This window comes from Carassius auratus, chromosome 14 (genome assembly GCF_003368295.1).
Source record: "Carassius auratus strain Wakin chromosome 14, ASM336829v1, whole genome shotgun sequence".
Taxonomy (NCBI): Eukaryota; Metazoa; Chordata; class Actinopteri; order Cypriniformes; family Cyprinidae; genus Carassius; species Carassius auratus.
Genome location: NC_039256.1, coordinates 1,090,626 through 1,115,112, shown reverse-complemented (window position 1 = coordinate 1,115,112; position 24,487 = coordinate 1,090,626). Strand labels below are relative to the sequence as shown.

The 24,487-nt window shown below is 38.0% G+C and overlaps 1 protein-coding gene across 5 annotated transcripts in view; it reads left to right on the top strand.

The window, feature by feature from the left end:
• The window catches only part of LOC113113384 (transcriptional regulator ATRX-like), a 49,931-nt gene extending 27,188 nt beyond the window's left edge, over positions 1-22,743 (top strand). For all 5 annotated transcript variants that reach the window (XM_026279531.1, XM_026279530.1, XM_026279532.1 and 2 more), the window contains 10 exons: positions 1,138-1,288; positions 1,383-1,483; positions 2,281-2,389; positions 4,599-4,776; positions 4,878-5,069; positions 16,074-16,223; positions 17,925-18,044; positions 19,173-19,268; positions 20,004-20,132; positions 21,683-22,743. In XM_026279531.1, the coding sequence (XP_026135316.1) occupies positions 1,138-1,288; positions 1,383-1,483; positions 2,281-2,389; positions 4,599-4,776; positions 4,878-5,069; positions 16,074-16,223; positions 17,925-18,044; positions 19,173-19,268; positions 20,004-20,132; positions 21,683-21,907 (1,451 nt within the window). In that variant the 3' untranslated portion in view covers positions 21,908-22,743. The remainder of the gene's footprint in view (positions 1-1,137; positions 1,289-1,382; positions 1,484-2,280; positions 2,390-4,598; positions 4,777-4,877; positions 5,070-16,073; positions 16,224-17,924; positions 18,045-19,172; positions 19,269-20,003; positions 20,133-21,682) is intronic.
• Positions 22,744-24,487: the final 1,744 nt, after the last annotated feature.

Below are 24,487 nucleotides of genomic sequence, written 5' to 3'. Positions count from 1 at the left end.
AAACATACTTATACTGTAGATGACAACTTATTTTTTTACATACAAATAAATATTTGATACAAATATAGTTAAAAAGGAGGTAAACACTGTAACCAACAGCTCATTCAGTATTCTGGTAAATATTTTTTAATAAAAAGCCAAGGTAACACTAATTTCACATGAATATGACAGTGGGCAAATGCATAACGCTTGAAATCACGAGTTTAAAGCTGAACAACGATCGTGATCATGCTGGATACATATACACACTTCACAAGATCTCACAGCTGGATTCGACTAAGTTTGCAAGGTTTGTGAAATTAAATGTTCATTAGTCATTCAAAGATTTGTTTAAATTATATAAATGCGTATTAGCTGAATGCTGACGGCAAATGAGTACGTATTATAATATTTGCCTTTCTATTGCTAATAATATAAAAGCAATCGTTATAACACTTTTTGTATACATTAATTCTTTCTTATTATTGGAAAGACTTCTATCTGTATTAGACAGAACTGTTAACGACAAACAGTGAACAAGAGAGGCATTCTCAGCGCCGTCAAAATAAAAGTCCTGCCTCGAACACATCGCTCAAACAGGACTTATCAGCCGATGCCGATTTTTAAAAAAGACCAAATATTGTCCAATATATCGGTCGACCACTAGTTGACAATAGCCATTGACTTCTATAATATTTTTTCATACTTTGGAAGCCAGCAACTGTTCTTCAAAATATCTTCTTTTGTGTTCGGCACAAGAAAGAATGTCTGAATTTGAGTAAATTATGACATTGTTGTGTGGACTTTCCTTTACAAAAAAAAAAAAAAAAAAAATATTTGCATAAAAAAAGATTTGTTTTATTGACCAATACTGATGACCAAGGTTAGTTTTTTTACAGTTGGTTTTATAACAGTTCACATATTCTACAAATTAACACTTACTTTACACACAATTTACACGATTTAATATTTCACATTTAAAAAAAAATGTTTTTTTTTAAATTATTATTCATTAGAATGGTGTTGGTGGATTTTGGACTTGACACTAGATGCAATAAAACAACTTTTTTTGTTGAACATTTGGATCTGAGATCCCTGCATTGCACGTCTTCTGCAGAAATGGCCACAGCAGTGTATATCTGTGATGTTTTCCCTTAGTTCGGGCGTCGAACTCAGGTCCTGGCAGCCCATCGCCTGACTGGTACAAAGAGTTTGTGGCTGAGGCAGATTCTGAAATACTGGAGCATTCTGGGAAAATGGTGCTTCTTTTTGAGATCCTCCGCATGGCTGAAGAATTGGAAGAAAAAGTGTGAGTTGAGTTTTGTCAGAGTAGCATCTCCTAATTGATGGTCTTCCATGTCATACGGTCATGTGTGTGACGGTCAGGTGTGCTGTGTGTTCAGGTTGGTGTTCAGCCAGTCTCTCATTTCTCTGGACCTCATTGAAGATTTCCTGGAGTTGGCAGGCAAAGCCAAAGAGGAAGGGAAGCTTTCGCCATACAAAGGTCAGGCACTTTTACCAATGTTTTTCCTCAGCCTTAATCACGGTGCTTTGTTTGATTTTCTGTGCTAGAGATTTCTGCCTCTCAAAGTATGTACTTAATATATTCTCTTTCAAATAATAACTGGATATTGTATTCATTGTATTGTGCAGTGCATCATTTTAAATTCTTACTATGTTAGCATGACTTGTTCCGCATCTTATACGACTTTCTCTTTTGTCTGTCTTGACTTCATGTGGTTTGTATGGTGGTGAGTGTTTTGTTGAATGTTTACGGCCAGTCTTGTAGTTTTTATTTGAATTATATTTGCTGTAAATGTAACATTAATTTCATCAAATAAGCGAGCACTGATCCACTGAGTGCACGCTGTGGTTACATGCAGAAACTCATCTGATATTTGTGCGCACATCTGACACAGATCTGGGTTAAGTGCCCGCAGAAACACATAAATATGTGCATGTAAACATAAAGCCTCTGGAATAAGGTCACGGTCCTAATTAAACCCTCGCAGCTGTTTTTACTTTCATTTTGAAAATGATTAGGCCTTTTTTATTTTGCAAAAGAAATGTTAGCTTAAGGCCTTGCAATTTGTAATGAAAAGATCACAGAGGAATAATTGGAAACATATTGAAATGTTAGTTATGAACACGAGTGTGGGAGGCCACAATATTAATTGCTGAACATGAGTTCTTTGGGCTTTGCCACCTATGTAGGGTACATGCTTTCCCCTGAGCTCTCCATGTACAGCAAACCCGACCAGGACTGACAGCTGCATTAAATATTTGATTGTTTTTCTCAAGGTGAGGGCAAGTGGTTCAGAAACATTGACTACTATCGTCTAGATGGTTCAACGAATGCCATGACCAGGAAGAAATGGGCAGAGGAGTTCAATGACACCAGTAATGTTCGGTAAAGACACTTTTCCCTTTAGAGTGCAGACTCCAGACTCATTCTTCTCACCAGTCACTCGTTTGTGACTAACTTTCTCAGTTGGTCGCAGGAGCACGTCATTTGTGACCCTGGAGCAAATGTCTTAAAGGGTTAGTTCACCTAAAAAAGAAAATTAGGCTGTGTTTTACTCACCCCCAAGGCATCCTAGGTGTATATGACTTTCTTCTTTCAGACAAATCCAGTCTGAGTTATATTAAAAATTGTCTGTGATCTTTCAAGCACAATCATTGCACTCAGCAGGTGTTGCACTGCATCTGGTGTTGTCAAAAGACCCGGTACTTCGGTACCAAGTCGGTACAAAAAAAATAAAAATGTGAAGGTAGCAGGTTTCTTTAAGTACCGATGGCACCGAGGACCCGGTTCTTGATGCACACAGCACTATGATTTCCGCGAAGCAGAAAACGCAGATGGAATCTCAAAATCCAGTCTTGATAATGAAACTTACATTTTAATATGGACAGTCACGGAATTTGTCAAAGTTTGCATAAATTAGTCAAATCAAATCTCCATATGGACCATTATCTGTAAATGTTAAGCCGCAAAAGTTGGTTGAAATATGAATCCGGCATGTTCTTCGCGTCTCTGAGTGAATGAATGAATGGTTTGTTTACTACATAGACTGAAGCGTGTGACGCTTGCAATAATTTCAGCATCTGCGTCTCAATGAGGACATCAATACATAAACAACATCACCAGAACTGTTCTGAGTCACTTCACAAGCATTTTACCGTTTCATCTGAGTAAAACCAGTGTCAATTTAAAGGTATTCACGGCAACCCGTCAACATAAAAGTTCATTTTTACATAAAGGCAATGTGCTAGAAATATTACTATTATTTAGTAGAATGTATGTGATACTGCTACTACTGTTGAAAAAATTTATAAAACTTAATTTTTTTTAAAGAAATAAATCACACAATATTTATTCTATGTTTTAATTTTCATAGCAAATCCCCCTTTATTTACCAAAAAATAAAATGTGTTTAAATTTCATAAATTAAAAGACAAATTAAATATGGGTGAAACTTGTTTACTCTTTTTCATAATTATATAACTTGTAGAAAAACCTTTAACACAATTGTAAATAATATAAAGAATGTGAAAATGTTTTTTTTTTTTTTTTTTTTTTTTTTTTTGCGTATTTTTGTGTTGTGCTTTGGTACCGAAATTGTTACGAGAACTGTGGATTTTCACTGGTATCGGCACCGAATACTGAAATTTTGGTACCGTGACCACACTAACTGCATCAGTCCAAAAGAAGTTTAATAAAAAGCACCCATCCATAAAAAACATGTCTCACATGGCTCTTTGGGTGAACAAACGCCTCCAGTAGCTATTCGATGCCTTTTTCTTCGAAAAAATATCCATATTTAAAACGTAGTAATCACTTTAATGTAGCTTGCGCCAACAGAACACAGAAGTAGTTCTGGGGGAATGACGTATGGAGGTCAGCACTGTGCATGCTTAAATTGACTAAAGGAGGCCTTTGTTCACCCCCCGGAGCCTTGTGAGAGACTTTTTTTTTTTTTTTTATGAAAGTGCACTTCTTATTTCATTTTTTTGGGACTGAAGCAGTGCAACACCCGCTGACTGCAATGATTGTGCTTGAAAGATCAAAGATGATTTTTAATATAACTCTGACTGGATTTGTCTGAAAGAAGAAAGTCATAAACACCTAGGATGACTTGGGGTGAGTAAAACATAGCCTAATTTTAATTTATGTGTAAACGTACCCTTTAAGTAGCTGAGGTATATTTGTTGCAAAAATACATAGTATGGGTCAAAATTATAGATTTTTCGTTTTTTTTTTTTTTCAGATCAGTATATTATTTGTGATTTGAATTTAGTAAACGGGAGTTCCTCTGTTGATTTGTTTTAAGCCTCTGGCTTCGTTTTAAAAGAAAAGATAATTGTCTGTTTTGCTTACATACATCTATACACCTTTAATGTTTTACGGCTAAAACAAAATATGGATTCATGTTATTCTTAATTAAAAAGCACAACAACAATAAAATGGTAAGATAGCCAACAGAATTGGCAGCACTTATGAGCTGAACTACGCCAGTGTGACCACACACAAAATTTAGTTGCACAGGCAGAAAAAAATGGTCTCAAAATATGACCATTTGGTTTTCCATGAAAGCACTTGTGTTCTTGTTCTTCTCAAGGGGTCGATTGTTCCTCATCTCAACCAGAGCTGGTTCTCTTGGGATCAACTTGGTAGCTGCAAACAGGGTCATAATTTTCGACGCCTCATGGAACCCATCCTACGACATTCAGAGTATTTTCAGAGTCTATCGCTTTGGCCAAGTCAGGACTGTGTTTGTCTACAGGTTTTTGGCTCAGGTGAGAAATGTAGTTTTATTTGTTGTGTATGTAATACAGGTTTATTAATAGACGGGGCAGATCAGATCTGTAATGTTTTTTGACATGATTCTTTCCTATAGGGAACCATGGAGGAGAAGATCTATGACCGGCAGGTCGCCAAACAGTCGCTGTCCTTCAGAGTTGTGGACCAGCAGCAGATTGAACGCCACTTTACCATGAACGAACTGACGGAGCTCTACGCGTTTGAGCCCGACCAGCTGGACGACCCCTCTGAGAAGAAGAGCAAGCGGGCCACTCCCATGCTGCCCAAGGTGAAAACACCTGCTTTTCTCCGTTTGGTCTGTCAGCAGATATCATATTAGTGTTCTGTTTCAATTTGTCAAACGAAATCTAATTTATTTGTGTAGCACTTTTCACAATACACGTTCTTTTAAAACCAGCTACAGATAAAACAAAGTTCATTTTTTAAATCTTCTTATGTCTTATATTTGCGTTAAGCAGATTAGAGCTGGGCGAGAATATAGTCATAGAGTCTGGATGTGCTATGTTGTGCATCGATTACCTGCGTTCATGAAGTATATTCGATCACACTTTATTTTAAGGTCCGATTCTTACTATTAACTAACATTAACTATGATATTTGACTTTTTAATTAATAGTTAATAATAGTGATCGACCGATATTGATTTTTTATAACCGATACCGATACCGATTATTTGTATGTTTATGTACCCGATAACCGATATGCAGAACCGATATTTATTTACTGTTATACTTCTGTTTCTGACAATTATTACAACACAAATGAGCTGAAAAAAAACATTTTATTTATAACAATCACTCCCTCCTTGCATTAAAAAAAAAAAAAAAAAACATTATATTTATACACAAATAAATAGAGGGGTCTGAGTCCAAAAAATTTAAGCGCACTGTTACTAAGTGTCTTTGTTTTAAAATAAAAGCTTTGATGAGGTAAAAAAATAAAAACAGGTAAAAAAATAAAGCACAAAAATGATTCTAACATATTGGTGGGGGCGGGAGGGCTATTTAGGAGTGCATAGCTATATAGTAGTGTAACTTAATACTCCCAGTTAAGCAGAACTAGGTTTTAGTGTAGAAAACAGAGTCTTTCAGCATTCTGCCCTGTAAGCCTGCTTCCTTCAAAAATTGTATGCAGTGGCCGTGCTTGAGGCTTCCTGATCATCAACCCAGTCAGGTGCTGAGCAATATGAACGAACTTTTTTTCCCGAGACTATATAAAGTTAAACAGCACTTGTCAGTTGGCATTTTATGATCTAGATTCAATCTAACGTTAGATCATGAAATGCCAACTGACAAAGTGCTGTTTGACTATAATTTAATCAACCGCGATCGCGCATGGAGATAATAAATAATTAATTTCCACAAAGCGGTATATGTAGCCTATATGTGTATTAGCGAAATAATTGTTATGTAGTAAATGATAATATAATCTAGGGTGTTTAAACAAGATAATCTTGTCAAAAGTTTCATTCAGTGCCATTGCTTGAGGCTTCCTGATCATCAACCCAGTCAGGTGCTGAGCAATATGAACTAACTTTTTTCCCCGAGACTATATAAAATTAAACAGCACTTGTCAGTTGGCATTTTATGATCTAGATTCAATCTAACGTTAAATCATGAAATGCCAACTGACAAAGTGCTGTTTGACTATAACTTAATCAACCGCGATCGCGCATGGAGATAATAAATAATTAATTTCCAAAAAGCGGTAGGCTATATTTATATGTGTATTAGCGAAATAATTGTTATGTAGTAAATGATAATATAATCTAGGGTGTTTAAACAAGATAATCTTGTCAAAAGTTTCATTCAGTGGCCGTGCTTAAGCCTCCAGATCATCCGTCAGTTGCTAAGCAATATGAACAAACTTTCTCTTCTAGACTAATGGTGAGCAAATACAACAGATAGAGAATTAAATTCAACGCTTTTATTTTCAACATGCACTCATTCATGTCTGTTTTATTTAATTCATGTAAAGATACGTCTTTATTGGGGCAGGACATGATGAATTACACTACGTGACTCAATGAGTTCGTCTCAATTGTTTAGAAACAAGCTGCATAAATTAACTATATCAGGAATTTATGTCTCAGATCTCATTTGTGCATGTCTGTTATGTTAAATAAAGTTGATTAATTAAAGCAAACCAAGTAGAACATATATTTACCTGTGCACTGAGTTGTTGTTGACTGATCTCCTCAGACGCCCGGGCTGCAATGGCGGAAATCTCAAAACGGCCACAAGATGACGCCGTAAATCGGCGAATCCGATATTACAAAACCGATACCCGATTATGGAAAAATGCTTAAATATCGGGAAAAATATCGGTAAACAGATACATCGGTCGATCACTAGTTAATAAGGTAGTTGTTAAATTTAGGCATTGGGTATGATTAGGGATGTGAATATGCTCATGAAGAATATGTGCTTTATAAGTACTAATAAACAGCCAATATGTTAATTATAGGCATGCTAATGAACAACTATTTAATAATTATGAATTGGTCCGTATACTAAAGTGCTATCTTGGGCCCTATAATACACCCGGTGCAATGCAACGCAAGATGAAGCGCAAGTGTGTTTGCTAGTTTCAGTCCGGCGCCATTCGCATTTTCCCATCCAGCGCCACATCGTTTAATTAGTAAATGCATTTGAGCTCATTTGTGCGCCCATTGGCGTGCTGGTCTAAAAAAGAGGTGTGTTCAGGCGCATTGCTATTTTAAGGAGCTGAAAATAGACTGCGCTGTAGACCAACTCAAACCTGGTCTAAAGTCAGGCGCAATGTTTTTATTTTTTTAATGTTTTTTAAACACAGGGAAGCACAGCAGCACAAACATGACAAATATAAAAAATTAAAGGATTGCAATGCATAATACATTTTTTGTAGGCTAATTAAATATAAAAATGCCTACATGTCATAATGGATAGTCATCGCATGTATCAGAATATCTATTTACTCGCACACGAGCAGCTCTGTCTCATCTCGGAGACGCGTTCAGTCTTTGCACTTGCCAAATTCCGGCGTGTAAATAGCAAATTCATCATGGCACGAGCGCATCTGGCTCTTAAAGGGAATGGAAGATGAGACTCTGATTGGTTTGTTGCACATTACGCCCAAATAACACCCATTACTCACTAAGAGAATAGGGACAACCCATTTTGGCCATTCGCCCGGGTGCGCCAACCGTTTTTCCATTGTTAAAATAGCAAAAGTGGATTTGGGCAACTGCGCTGTGCACTTTACACTTTGCATTTAGATCGTTAAAATAGGGCCCCTTATATTTATATTAAAGACCCTGGAGCACAAAAGCAGTAATCAGTATCACAGGTATATTTGTAGCAATAGCCATCAATACATTCTAGGGGTCAAAATTATAGATTTTTCTTTTATGCCAAAAATCATTAGGATATTAAGTAAAGATCAAAATATTAAAATGTCCAAAGATCAAAAGACCAAATATTGTGCTATTCTAACAAACCATAGATCAATGGAAAGCTTATTTATTCAGATTTCAGATGATGCAAACATCCTAATTTAGAAAAATTTATCCTTATGACTGGTTTTGTGGTCCAGGGTCACATATAGTACATCAGTACAGTACAGTACAGTTTGTTTACAAATCACTGGGTGATAATATAATTTAAGTCTGTTACTGTCTTTTACCGTTATTGTAACACCAAAAATGCTTAAAGAAATCATTACAAGAATGATTTTTATCTGAACATCTCTCTCCAAAACACCTTTGTGTTTCAATTACTGTGCTTCTATTGGGTCTTAATTAGTCTGCTGTAGAAGCATCACAGTGTGGTCCAGTTACCTAATATTTAATTGCATTGGTGATTGATCAGGCATTGTCACCTTAAGCACTTAAGTGATCCAAGACTCCCCTTAATGAAAGAAATCTTAAAAATCAAGACTGCAGAAACCCTGCTAAAGTTAGCTGCTCCTGGCCTGTGTTCTGTGCACGTTACCTTTTGATGTGCACCAGGATTGACACACTGTTATTTACTCATGCGCCTGGTTTCCAAAGCATTCAGTCTTCCTGGAGGGATTGGAGGAACAGTGCTCAGCTCTCATCTTAATAGTTCTGTCCCCTTCATCTTCGAGTCTATCTAAGCACAGGTGTGCAGTCACAGGAGAGAACCCCTGAAGATTTTACAAGACCACATTGGCCTTCAAGTGTGTGTCCAATCTTTCTCAACAGCACGCAGCTGCACACTGCGACCTCCGTGACCCTTGTTTACTGATGAGTTTTATTCTGCAGAACCAATGATGCCGGGATCCTTTAATTTGAAGGCAGAGCATCCAGTACACATCCAACAAACGTGTCCAAAGTGCACAGCTGTGCAGATATTTGTCTTGTGTACCACAGAAGGTTTATATTGGGGAAGACAGAGCCCCCCACATCTCTATGCTTAAAAATCCTCAATGTTTTATCATGAGCTGCTTATGTGATGTTTGAGAAACTTGTTCTTGATCAAGCTTTTATTCGGAGATGTCGCCCTACCTTTGTATGCAGCAGATGACCACATTTGGCCATATGTGCACCAGAATGTAGCAAGTCAGCTGTTATGGATGGAATCTGCTGCCTGTAATCGTCTGAAGATGAGTCAGTCATCCCTCGAAGCCTGCAGTCATATCTCTATTTCTCACAGTACCCTCGCCAAGTTTATGATACACAGGAAATATTTCTCAACCTGGCAGAGCTCTGCCTATCGCTCTTTTCCTCACTTTGTATAATCTGTCGGCATCTTGATATTTTCTTTTTCCTTATAAAACCAAATGAATATGACAATTGCACTTGTTTTGTAAACACAAAAGTTTTTTGGACAGATTACTTAGATTTGTTGAACTATTAGCTAACATAAATAACATAGCTAGTCTTCAATACACCCCCCCCCCCCCAAAATAATAAAATATACACCCCTAAATTTTTCCAGTTGAAGTTGTGCAACAAAGTCGTCATACGTTTGAAAATATTCAATGTATTGTAGGAAAGATATTAGTGGTGTCAAATTATATGTTTTTTATGCAGTGCCAGTTTGATCATCAAACAAATTTTAATAATACACAAAAATAATGCAAGTAAATACAAAATGCAGTTTTTGAATGACCATTTTATTTATTAAGGGGGAAAAGCTGTCCAAACTTACCTGGCCCTATTTGAAAAATGAATTGCCCACTGTTAAATCATGATAAAACTGTGATTAACCACATTATTTTAGATAGCGGAGTTAAAATACAATATTCAAACACAGGCCTGATGACCTCCAGACCTGTTGAATCAAGAAATCACTTAAATAGAACCTGTCTGACAAAGTGAAGCACGCTTAAAAAGCAACACATCATGCCACAATCTAAAGAAATACAAGACCAGATGAGGAACAATATAGTTGACATGTATCAGTCTGGCTGGGGTTATAAAGCCATTTTATAAGACTTTGGTACTCCAGCAAACCACGGTCCGAGCCATTATCCACAAATGGAGAAAACTTGGAACAATGGTGAACCTTCCCAGGAGTGATCGCCCTACCAAAATTACTCCAATAGCACAACAACGACTCATCCAGGAGGTCATAAAAGAACACAGAACAACATCTAATGAACTGTAAAAATGGCATGCATGGGAGAGTTCCAAGGAAAAAGCCATTGCTGACCAAAAAAAAGACAAAGGCTTGTCTCACATTTGCCAAAAAAATTAATTGATTATCTCCAAAATTTTAGGGCAAATATTCTGTGGACTGATTTTACAAAAGTTGAACTTTTTGGAAGGTGTGTGTCCTGTTAAATCTGGCGTAAAACCAACACAGCATTTCATAAAGAGAGCATCATACCAACAGTCAAACATGGTTGCAGTGTGATGGTCTGGGGCTGCTTTTTTATTTTATTTCATTTTATCTCTTAAATATATACTTGTTTGATTTAAATTATACATGCATTTATATTGATGTATTATTTAAATCAAATATTCACATGTCTGGGTGTGTATTTATGTACAGTATAAATATACACAGTAGATCAAGACTTGTACTGTACTGTATGGTAAGACCTATTTTGTTCCCCATTTGTGCAAAGTGTGCACTGTTTATGTGATCTTGTTCATGTGCTTAAATATTATATGTAAAAATTAAAATGAAACCTGATAGTTAAGTTAAAATTTACTTAAAAGCCTCCAAGATATAGGCTATAAGCGATTCTCGTTGTAATCGTACGCTATAAACTTTCTGATCTGGCAATAGCAGCTATTCCCACCAGTCCTCCTGATTCTTTCCCTGGTGTTTCTGGGAAGACTCAGCCCCTCTCAGTCTAAAGCACATCCTGCTTCTCAACCTGTGTGCCGCTGCAGCTCACCCAAACATCATGCCATCGTGAAGGCCATCTGTTACGCTGATTCACTGCTTTGTCTCTGAAGTTTTCAAAGGAACACTGTAAACCTCCCCTGACCTGATGAACAGTCATTATTCCAAAACCCTTTTAGGGTGTTCTTGTGCTTTTCACAGAAACTAATTGGAGACAAAGGAAGCTAGCGGACTTCCACTCTAATGACAAAGAAGAGTGGTGTAGCTCAGACATGAGAGCCACCCAGCTTGGGTTCTGGCCCTGCCTGGGGCTCTTCAGAGGCCCATTATAGAGCTGAGACCTGGGCAGGCTTGAGTGACACGGTCGGGTCGGTGTGTACACTTCCTGACAGTGGTCCATCGGTGGGAAAGTGGTAATTTGCTTTCGCTCCGGCTCCCCTGCCGACTGGGCCTCGCTGAGCAAAGGAACAGATTTTAGTTGCTGTAATTAGGTGCAGGAACTGGTCTTAATAATCCCCCAGATGTTCTTTAAATGAGTGATTGCCTTCAACCCTCCATTTTCAGATATTTGCCCCAACTTGGATGAAAGAGCTGAGGGTGTGAACTGAAGTTCGTCGAAGGAGTTCTCACCTAACGTAGTCTGTTTAGTAAATGGTAGAAAAGATGATAGTTGAGGCAGGCCTGATGGGACACCTGACATCCAGCCCTGTGCCAAACATCAAGAGCTGTGCAGACACAGACTTTTTATATCAGGGCACTGAGGTTATGCATATAATTTGCTTGCAGCTGTAGAGTACGTTTTGCCTGGCTAAGGTTAGGTATTACAAATATCTCAATCCTTCACATTCCTTGAGTCTCTTGCCCCGGCCCGGACCCCTTGGTTTCCTTGGTTTGTGCACCTGCATGTCAAACGTAGTGTCTTGTGAAATCTGAGGGAAGCATTAAGCTCTTCATTTTGTAGCAGATTTTTGTTTACCAGGATGGTTATGAAGGCGCAGTTGTATTTTTATCAAAACAAGACTTCTAAAGTCAGTCTTTTGAAAAAACAAATTCTTCCACACTTTTCCGAAGCTCCTATATCTTTAGATTTTTTATGGCTTTAGTCTGTCACACTTCCATTTTCCCACTCTTCACACCCTGAGCACACGGCAGATGTTTATGGCCGTGGTAATGAGTGAAATAAAGTTAAGTTTGCAAATATGGATTGCATTTAATATGAGGTGGTGGGATCAAAAACCTTAAGATGCAATTGAGCGGAAATAGCTGTAAATGTGCTGAAAATGATTCAGTAGGAAGCCAAATGCCAAGAAAAAATACCTTGTACCTTTGAAATGGATTGTGTTTTTCACACCAGTGGAGTTCATCTGGGAACGTGTCTTAAGTAAATGGGCTTTGTTTGCCAAGTCGTAAATGTATGTAGTTGAGCAGAGCTCTTAAAGTTTATTTTGATGCAATGATGTTTGTCACTGTTTCAGCTTTTTAATTTAGGATAACTTGCAATAATTCTTATTGCTATCAGATTTTAATTGATAGCTTTTTAAGGTCTTTAAAAAATATATAATGCAGAGAGATTGAGCAGTAAATAATGTGTTAAGTGCCACTGTTCAGGCGAAACTTGAAGTCCAAAAAAATAAATAAAATTGGCATAAACTATTGCACACAGAGATGGCCAATATATGGCTAATTGTGCACCATTTCAGTGGTACATGATGCATTCTCAGCTTTGATGTAAGTGGCGCTACGAAAGGTTGATTTTCTTGAACGATTATTTTGTAATGAACAATTCTGTAAACTGCCAAGAAACAACCTCTTGTGAAAGTAATATTCGTGTACAGTTCTTGGTGAATGTCACTGGGAATGTCTGATTTCAATTATTGGTGCACCTTCTAACATTGTCCAGTGTAAATACCTAAAAAATGTGGCATCATTCCTCGGTAGAGCACAGTGTATCGTTCACATCATAAATACATTTTCAAAGCTAGTGGGGAAATGCAAACTAAACGTTCAAAACCCAAGGAAAATGGATGCAAGTTTACTCGAGCTTAACAGAGATGTTTATGGAGATCTGCAAACTGTTTTCAAACACAAGCATAGGATACAGACTCACAAGGAAATCATTTCTATGCTTGTGATATTCCAAGATGTGGAAGAGTGTGGTCTTTAGACATGGGCTGATAGACGGTCCCTCGCCTGGGCCAGTATTTATCCTTGCAGCAGTCTGGCTCATGCACCTCCATGCTTTGATCAGAAACAAACTATTTCCTCCCCGTTTGACTTCCTGTGGGATCCCCACTCCCCATTTCCCTAAGAAAATTTTTTTTAAAATCTGCAGTCTGCTGATTTCCCCAGTCCCCCACCCAGCCTATTCCACATCCATGCATGGAGTAAAACGATATCCTTTTCCTAAGCCGTCATTATGCATGGGGTAAGCTCACAGTATGACAGTGCCGGAGTTCTTGTTACCGTCATTAGTGCCTTTGGTCGAGATGCACATGTAGGGCAGGTTACTGAGACAGACGAGACCACCCGCGGAGCTCAGCCTGGAGATTAATCAGGAATCCCAGCATTCCCTGCTCCCCTGGACGGCGTCACTGTCATTTGACCCAGCGGCTCTGAGACCCACTCAAAATTGCCCGATGTTCAGATAAGCTCAGGTCGGCCCTCTCATGATGGCGAGTGTTTGAAATGTGCTCAAACAACAGCTTCATCATTGAATTGTCTTTTGCTCCAGAGAGGTGGCTCACACTTCACTTGGCCCTCGTCTTTTGCACACTTTCAACAAGAGATCATCTTTTCCATGCAGTCTTTTTCACGGTTGTGATGCAGAAGGGGTTCCTCACATGACAGCATCAAGCCATGTTTTAATTTAGCCTCTTAGCTAGAAATAACTATCACTCAGGGAATAGGCCAGGCCTGGCGTGATTGTGCTTGCTTTCGCCACATGTTTTTATTTTGCAGCTATCGAGGCCACTTACTGAAAAGCCTTGATGTGGACGGATCTGTAGCTGCGCTCTCCATTACACTCTGCTGTAATGCAGAAGGCATGGCTCTGTTTTTGGTACCTGTCTTACTGATGTTATCTTTATTTCTTGAAACAACCTTGATCTGGTTAATCATGATGGGCTCTTTGGAGGACGATTGAGGTTTGCTCACTTTCTTCCTCAGATTCTGTTTATCCAAACTTTTCTGTAGCAATTTAGTAAGCAGTCCTAAATTTAGAAACCTGAGGCTTTTCTTTTTGAACGTTGTGATGATTATGATTAATTTTGTTTTTGTCTTATTCTGTTTATTGTCTCTACTAATTCGGGCGATGACGTAACTATCACACGTTTATGTTCATGTGGTGGGGATCCAGCAGATGTTTCGAGATCTTGAAGGCATTTTAATGTAAAGCGCAGGCAAGACAAAGAAAAGCAAACAATAGCTGTAGAGTAATTTTAAACCATGTTTGTACGAGGCCTGGATGTGAATTGCGCACTGCTCAGGTGTTGTTTTCAATAACAGAGTAGTCATGGATACTAAAGTTGCATGAAAGCCTCAGAAGTTATTTTAAATATGAACACTTGGTTGGAGGCTGTCTTTTTGTTTTGTTTTTTAGCTTTGCGGCACAAAATAACTGCTAATTGGCTATTTTATTAATTTATTTGTTCTGACATAAAAGAGCTCATGTCATGAAAGCAAGCTGTAACTTTTTGGTACTCAAAACTTGTTCAGAAACACAGTTTCTTTAGACCAAACTGTAAAAAGGACACATTAACAATCTGTGTAACTTCTTGATGTCAAGTGTATAACTACATCCACGTGTGACACTAAAAATAATAGGTGTTCAGAATCTGGCCACCGTGAGATGACAATGAAAAAGTTTTTTATTTTTTTATTGTTTTAAAGTCACAATGAAATGGAGCTAGTGAAGCATCTTTATCTCTCTGTTGTGACACATTCGAGTGTAACATATTATATAGTGTATTAAAAAAAGATAGAAAAGAAAAGTAGTGTGGTACTTGGTTCTGTGCATCTGTTGGCGAAGAACATGAGCTTGCAGTGGTAGGTTAATCAGGCTACATTTTTGGAGAAATTAATCTGCATGACCATATTTTAGATCCCTTAATCCCACCACATACCTAAATTTAAAGGGGTCATATGATGCCATTTCAAATTTTCCTTTCTCTTTGGAGTGTTACAAGCTGTTCATGCATAGATGAGATCGAGAAAAGATTGAGCGGCCATATTGAGCATTGCATTGCAATTCAAAACTACACGAGTGACACGTCTTGGGTATTCTATAGTATTTGTTATAATCAGTAACTATGTCCCCACTGGATGCAACAAATGCTTCGTTTGTAATGGGTTTTATTGGTGTTGCATCATTGTGCCGGGACACACGGCATCACAGTATATTAAGACATGTAACATCTCCGTCAGACGCTTGAGATAGTGAGTGAATCACAATGCACTGGATCGCTGGCCAATTAGTGCACACCTCGCTTTTCAGACTGATGGATTTTGTAAAAACCTACGTGTTTCAGAATACGGGGCATAGAGGAGCAACAATTATGTACATTATGTGGAAAATATTTTTTTACCTTAAACCACTTAAACACATTGCTTTAGATCAAATACACAACATAATGTTATTTTTAGCAGCGTCCTTACTAACTTTAAATAAGAAGCAAATTAGGAGTTTACTAAGATAAAAGTTAATAGTTGGTTAATAATGAAAATTGGTCCCCAAGCTAAAATGTGACTAAACTAAAAATTAAATAACAAAATTTATGATGTAATTTTTTTGTACTCTTTTTAATTAAGCCAGAGCAACGTTTTTTTTTTTTTTTTTCTTTTGTTTCTGTTTGATGAGACAAAATTTTTTTGCTTAATAATTATTTTGGTAATGGTGATTATTAGTGCAGTTCATCTGTGTGTGTTTTCATGTGGGATGCTGACCCATCTTTCTTTGACTCTTTCTCCCATCCCAGGATCCTTTCTTGGCAGAACTCCTTCACAGTTACAAAGATCATATCGTCGGCTACCACGAGCACGACTCTTTGCTGGACCACAAGGAGGAAGAGGCACTGAGTGAGGAAGATCGCAAGGCGGCCTGGGCCGAATACGAGGCCGAAAAGAAGGTGTGTACCCACACAAGCCCTTTACTATTATATACATGTAAAGATAACAGTATTTTCTAAACCCTGCATATCAGTTAGTAAATATAATGTTAGAGTTAAGCCATATTTCAGATGGTTTTTTAAATATTTGTTATATTTCAATAAAAAGATATTGTCTGTTTGCATCTGGCCATTACTGGTGGCTCTTGGTGTGGTTGATGGTTATATTTTTAGTGATGCACCACAGCTGTCAAATAATATTGTGAAGTGATATCATCATAAGAAATGAATCCACAATTTAAGGAACACCATGAGAAAGGTCTAACTGTATTCATATGTGCTTACATAAAATTCCTGGAAAGATTAGAGCCTCTTTGCCCCCCAGCTCAGTCACTCGTTAAGTGGAGTTTTTTGGGAGAGAAGAGAATTGTTGCCTTGTGGGACTGCAGTTGAATTTAATTTTGCAATCACATGATATCTACACCGATTATCTGTGAAAAAATTCTGCAATCAACTTTCTCATTAATCAACTTCTTTCAGTAAACTGAATCACAAACATTGTCCGTCTGACATCATTGCAAAAAGATCTACAGTTAAATAAAAGCACAGACTGACCCCTTTTCTTGAACACTTCAGTAAAAATTAAAGTGAACATGGAAAATATCACTATAACTTTAGTCCCCAATACAGGAGCAGTGGTTATATACCAGCTGGGACTCACTCAGTTGTTATGCTGAGTATTGAGACATGGGATTAGATTTGTATGTGTGTGTAATTCATACCACATTGATTTAGTTTCTGTGCTAAATGTAATCTGTTTCCTAAATTTCATGTTATTTTTTGGCAAGATGTTTTACATATTATGTTTAAATCAAAGTAATTTCATCAGTGAATCACTAGGCCATAGCTTATATATGCAACGAAAAGAATTCACCTGCTTTTGATCATCTCGCTACAGTCATTTGTGTATGTTAAGATTGAAGAGCTTTGTCTAATTTGGTTGCTTTAAATCATTAACCATGTCAGAGCCATTAAAGTGGATTTTAAGCAGTCACTTGCAGTGATTAGAGAGCCCTATCGAGTTCTGCTCAAGATTTAGTTGAAAACAGCCATACAGCGAGCGTCACATTTTGAAACCAGATTAAAAGAGGGTCTGTTTAGATTGTCCCACGGTCTGCGGCACAGCTGTGATCCACGCCGGCATCTCTGCCGCACACCTGCTCAAGGCAGGTCTGAACACCGGACACTCAGCTGTGGAGTGTGTTTACGAGCTGCGTGCACCAAAGACCCAATTAGAGGGTGGCCGCATCTGCCTCGGTAGCTCATTTACACACAAACACAGCCGTCCTGCTGACCTTCAGTTCTGTTTAGAGCCGTAAGACAAACACAGCTTGGGCAGGACCCTAACAGAGGTTCACATGGATGCACATCAGGATTTTTTGGATCCTCCAGCGATATGTTGGCCAGGAATTATCGTTCGACGAATGTCTTTGCCAGACAAATCATGTCAAAGTTGCAAATCGAGTGGAAAATAAAGTCCAAAAAGCAATGCTTTGATTACCCTGCAGCAAGTGCTAGTGTGATGGAAGGCTGACTCATCTGTCAGACCGAACCTGATTTGAAGATTATTTATAATTGGGATCTTTCTGTGTGACCTCATCTCGTAAAATGAAGCTTCTCTGTTTCTTTCCAACTGATGGACCCACTTGTCTGTTGTTTCAGGGGCTGTCCATGCGTTTCAACCAGCCGTCCTATTCTCAGATGGGCATGGGAGCAGGACCAAACTCTTACTTCCCCTTCAACGTGGCTGCTTTGGCCTCCATGAGCAACCAACAGTTGGAGGCAAGTAATGAGCTCCACATGCTCTTTTCACATTCCTTCAGCCAGCAGCTAATTGTGACATGCGTCCTCGGGCACCAACATTTGGCTTTTGCCCTGCCAGCTGCTGTTTACTAGGGGTGGGGGAAAATATTGATTCACGTAACTATGCAGACTTTTAAAAAAAATCGATTGGTTTGTCTCAGAATCGATTTATGTTTAATTATTTTACTTTTCCTAAGAGGTGGTGAGGAGAAGTTACCACTTTTACTCCATCAAACGGCGACATGTATAAGTGTATTCGACTTTAAGCAGCAAAGCACAGACCAATCAGAGTACTGCGAGAGCATTTCTAAAGCATGCAGAGCCGTCTGCTCTCTATATCTCTTGTAGTGCTTTGATGTTATACAACAATCTGCATTATGGTGCATTCAAGTCATATCAGACACTTGAGTTGAATGCACATGAATGCCACCACAATGTCGTTATTACAAAAGGGAAACTTTCAAAATTTTGTTTAAGTGCAGAGTTTCTGATATGTGTCTGATGCAGTGAACACAGCCAAGGACTTTAGATATGCAGCTTCTGTGTTGACAGTGTTGACAGATAGTTTCTAAACTATAATATATAATAATAAAAAATATTTGTTTTGTAATGTACAATAAAACTATATAAATAACATATACAAAATTGTATATTATTGTATAGTTACCATAAAATATATAATGATCACCTTCATAAATTCCTAGTGTTCCTGTAGCTCAAGTGGTAGAGCATTGCTTTATCAAGCACAATGTTGTGAGTTTGATTCCCCGGGAACACATCGTAGGTAAAAATTGATAGCCTGAATGCACTGTAAGTTGCTTTGGATAAAAGCGTCTGCTAAATGCATAAATGTAATTTAATTTAATTTTTAATTTATAAATTGAATTAAAAAAAAAACACAATTAAAGAGAAAACACAATTATACACATTCTGTATTCACCGTTTTGTAGATGTAAAGTTTAACAAATTGTTACATTTTATGTCGAAAGTGAACTTGAACAAATTTGTGTGAAAATAGCAAATTTGTAAATGTTTTCTTGCTAGGTTGGTTTCATCTCGTCCAGTATTTTCTGTCTTCTCACAGTTTTTTCTCTCTGTGTGTTCAAGGATTTGATTAACCAGGGCCGGCAGAAAGCGATGGAAGCTGCTAACGCTCTGAAGTCAGTGCCCAGGGAACCCCTGGAGGATATCATCGGGCAGGTGGTGAGTGATGTTGGCTTTCATCAGAAAGGCACTAATATACTCTTTACACAGATGTTTTTCACCCTTCGCTTAGGGGTGAAAACAAGTTTTTTAAATGCATGAGCAACAATTTACTGTTAGTGAACATCACAAATAGATACACATTTGAATGTTGCGTGCTTTCCTCTCTGTATCCAAATAAACACAACAAATTGACAGCGGTGAGAAAACAGCAGTTAAGAAAGCAGTGTGTTAATGTTTTAACTCGCGTCTGACCTCACCAGACTGAACAGAAGAAATGAATAGCAGACATTTTCCAAGTCAAGGAATCATCTATCTGTTAAAAGAAGGGGTTTAACAGCAGGAGCAAACACTTCTTGAAACTCCCATTGTCCCATACATTTAATGCTACAGACATGAATGAAACTCTGGTTGGGTGATAAAATGACCAAAATCTATTGAGTCATATTTGGAGACCAGAATAATATAGAGACTTGAAGATGGGCTCTTTTGACTGGACAACCACATACAACACATTCATACCCTTGTATCATGGAGCAAGCTTTATTTTTTATTTTTACATGCACTACTGAAGCTGTAGTTTTTGCCTATAGTTTGCTGTGTCATCAGTATTAAGCTTGCGCTGTTGGACTACGTTCTGAACAACAGATAATTGTGTGTGTGTGTGTGTGATGATCGTGTAAGTGTTTGTTTGTTGAGGTCTACAGGATGTAACAGGTGTGTTGTTTTTGGCAGTGGAAGGAGAACCCGAGTTTACCCGAGGCTCAGGTTCACTCCATGGCTCTTGGGAGGCAGGCCGGCTACGAGATGGAAATGAAACACAGGGAGGCTGTTTACCGTGATGTCCTCGGCAAGCAACAAACTGTACGTTTGCTCATCTAGCACTAATTCTGTGACACCTTATGTTCTATCTGTGTTTAGGTGACATTCACTTTTTTTTAATTGCATCAGTTGAAAAGGGATTTTCACATCCGGGGACCCTGTTGCACTTCTTTATTCTCCATTTGTCAAAAATAGTTTTATGTGATGTGTGAATTAATTGAGGGTCTCTGGGGGTCTCTTAAAAAGTCTTAAATTCTGTTTTATCAAATTTAAGTGCATAAAAAGTTAAAATAAGGCATTATGTTGTTATTTAAGTTAAAAAGGCTGATAAATGTTAGTGCATCATGCTTCAGTGTACAAACTCAACACTGTTCCACGTTCTACAGACTCATCGATTCAGAGCAGTTCAAAATCAATGGAAACTGTGCATGTATGCCAGACGATTGCTTATGATCTCCTGCTGATTAATTATGGCATGTTTGCTTCATGGTGTTTATACTGTAATATGTTGTAGATGGTCGTAAGAGTACGCATTTAACAATAATACAATAAACTACATCTGGAATCTAAAAATACAACATTTAATACTAGTAACAGCAAAATAGTATTTTTTTATTTATTGGGTTTTTATATCATCAGCAAAATCCGATGTCCATAAACCTCTAATTTATAATCGCTATATTTTTGTGTTGCAGTTGTTACTTTATTATGTTGTGATTTCATCCAAATGTACTTTGTGATTTGAGGGTGGGTGATATGGCAAAAGATTACAGTCTCGATTCATTATTATTCATTTATTTATTTCAGAACGTTTTGACCAATTTGCAATGTCTTTTTTTTGTAACTTGTAACTACAACATGATTCAAGTAGCTTTTTCTAGTTAAATTAAATTTTATTCCAAGTGCAGCACACATGAAGTTGTCAGCATGAATAAATGTTACATGAACATGTAAATATTAAACAAATCACTTGTTAAATATCTTGGCAGAAAACTACTACAGAACTACAGCTACATCTTGTACAAACTTGTCTTATACATATTATAAGTTAAAAATAGTAGAGGAAAAGGCTGTAAGCTCATTCAATTTCAAAATGACTGAAGGTATAACTCCTGTCCACTATTATTAAAGGGTTAGTTCATCCGAGAATGAAAATTTGTCCATCTTCTAGTTACTCAAGGACAATTTTTTATATAACTTCGATTGGATTATTCTGAAAGAAGAAAGTCACATACACCTAGGATGCTTCGAGGTTGAGTAGAAGATAGACACATTTTTATTCTCAGGTTAACTAACCCTTAAACAATAAATGTTGTGTAAAAACAATGAGCAACTGCTTTCAGCCGGACACCATGATGCAAACATGATATATCAGACTTACAGTAATAGTTCAGGTTGCGCTGCTTGTAAACACGGACACGTTTGACTGTTGACATTGGATATCAAAACACATTCTTCTATGTAATCAAAGAATGTGGTGCTTTGCGGACGAGTTATGTAGTAACACCACTTCTGTTGGAGACCCTGATATTGCATGACTTTTTGAAGCCATATAAGAGGAAATTAACATCTGATCTCCGTCTGTTCTCCAGCTGATGATGTACGTGCAGAAGGTGATCGCCAACCGTAAGGTGCAGGAGCAGCAGATGGCCATGGCAAGGCAGGGTATGCTGCTCAACCAGCTGGCCATGCAGAACGGTCTTACTGGCCCCATAAATCAGATGGATCTGCTGGGCTTGTACCAGCAGCTCGGGGCGCTCCAGGGCCTCCCCTCCTCACAGCTGGGCAAGAACCCGGGCCCGTCTAAGGGCCTGTAGATGTCTCCGACCCCTCGGTGTACAGACAGCTGGACTGATACAGCCAGAACACCTACTTGAGCTCATCGGTAACGACAGGGCATCCTGGGACTTTGTTAAAGGGGTTTTCGGCAGTGCAGTTTGTCATTTTGTGTATATAGCCTTAATGTTATTCAAGTTCTTTTTTGTTTTTTTTTTCTCTCTCACGTATTTAAGATTGAAGAAGATATGCTCCCCAAATGCTTTTAGGCATTGCAGGTATCTTTCCCCTTGAATAAGGGCTGTGCATATATAAATAATTATATTGCAAGTAAAACAGCGTGATTGTGGAGGGACCATAGCGTTTCTGTTCTAGAGCCCCCGTAAATAGTATCTGCGCTAATAGTGGATTGTCATTGGTACTGTGCTCCAGAGAGACTTTTGCGGACACCTTAAATGTAACATCAAGTCAAATGGCCTTATATCAAGCAGCTAGATCTCTTCTAATGTTTTAAAACCCCTTTTTTCTAATCTGCTTTTAGGTATTTAAACTCGCTGTTGCTAATCACGCTATGGAATGTCTGTGTTGTTTAAACTGCTTGCTGAATTCCTCCGGACTTTTGTAACATCAGATTTCTCGTTGTAGTGTTGCCTAGCATATTGTTGTGAGAACTGTTCATAATTTCTTTTTCTGTTGTTTATTTCTTTCTGTTTCTTTTCCCCACTTGCGTCGGGATTCAGAAATGTAGAGGAACCTTTTCCCCTCCTGAAAAGGTTCTAATGTTAGCGTATACACCAACAATTCTGCCATTAATATGAACTGCTACTTAGTATTTAATATCACGTTTAAATAAAGTGACCAAAAGGATGAGTTACTTGCAGGTTTTGCTTGTGTTGTTTTTTGCACGATTACTGGCAAATATTATGATATATGCAATTACATGTCCTAAATCCTAAAAAAGACCACTAGGGAATTAACTAATTATTATAAATTTCCTTTTTTTTTTTTTTTTTTTTTTTTTTTTTTTTTAAAGTTGAATATAAATTATTCTATTTATGCTTAGTTTTTTTTTTAGAGATTTTGTCAAGAAGAAATTGCGCTTTAAAATTGCTAATGTATCCACTGAACAAAAGTAATGGAATAGTCATGAAAGTTCTTAAATATTTGTAACATTTGAACCTTTTGTATGAACGTTTATATTATCCGTTACAAAACCTTGAGTTTCATCAGTTTTGAGAATTATCAAGAATTCCATGTTGTTCCATTTGCTCTCAGACGGTTCTGCGAGATGCATCTCTTATAGTAGCATGTGCCATGGGTTCTTGGAAGTTTTAATGCTATATGGGAACTCTATATGTAAGTATGAAATTTACTTGTTAGAAGGCATCATCTTGTTCGAGTAATTCCCCCTTTCTTTTTATTTCAGCTTAACACACATATTTAGAACTCTAGACAGTGGTTTTACTTACTACTTTTTTGGACGGATAAATACTAGCTAGTCGTTTCTTATGCATGTGTAAATGTGCCACTCCCTTCCCATGATGCAGCAGTGCAGTTGACAGTCAGATGAGGTCACCAGAAGACAAGATAAACTTTTTCCCCTGGATTAAGCCAATACTAGTGAGTACTCAAACAGCTATTCATTATTATTGGTAAATGAACTAGACTATTTGAGATCCATGACAGCTCTGAGAATCTCTCTCTTCTCCTCTTTCATCTGGTGTGTCGTTTCTACTGCTTGCTATTATTTTCATTTCTTTAGCTGCCAGGTTATTTCCCCCCTCTTTTCCATTCGCCCCCTCAAGCCCTAGTCACCCCCCACCCCCCCATCGAGGGGAGCTTGCGTTCACAGCTTGCAGAAAGCTGCCAAAAGAGAAACATTACAACTATTGCAGATGTTGAAATGTTGATCCCATCCTTGGTATGTCCAGATTACCCGTCAGCTAGCTTTGCAGCATTGGGCAGCTGTTGCCCCATCTATCCTCCAATGTTCAAACCTGCTTCCGTTCTCATGGACATGCACTATGCACTTCATATCTGAAAGTGTACGAGCGTGTTGGCTGCAATGCCTAGCTATTGATCATCTGAGCAGGAACGAGCCAAGTATGTTGTCAGGCATCGGTGGTGGGTGGGGTCGTGAATGTTTGTAAATCTAGATTGTTTTGTTCATTTCAAGTTGACTGAAACCGTATAGAAGTCCATTCAAGGCAACACCAGTGCTGGTCCTAATCTTCATTCACTCACCAAGGGAGTTTTGTGTTGCTGTGATTTACAATGGATCGGATTCACAAAAAAACTCATTAATAATAGTTCTGCATATGTTATCACTAGTATATAGGTAAATAATGTTGTGCTGCAGGCTTTTCAACAGGTTTGACACATTCTCTCGTATTGTTTCGCTTTCTGTAGGGCGTTGATTTATGCCTCTACAGACTGCTTAGGGAGAACTTTCCCACAGGTTCCCCCAGCCAAGAGCTGTCTTTTTACATCATCAGCTAACATCCACGTCTCTGGAGAGCTGGATTATTCTGTGAATGCTGCTGTGATGTTCTGGAATTTACGCTGCACTTAGATAAACAACATTTCATAGATTGATTGACCCCTTACATGAAGATTCTCTG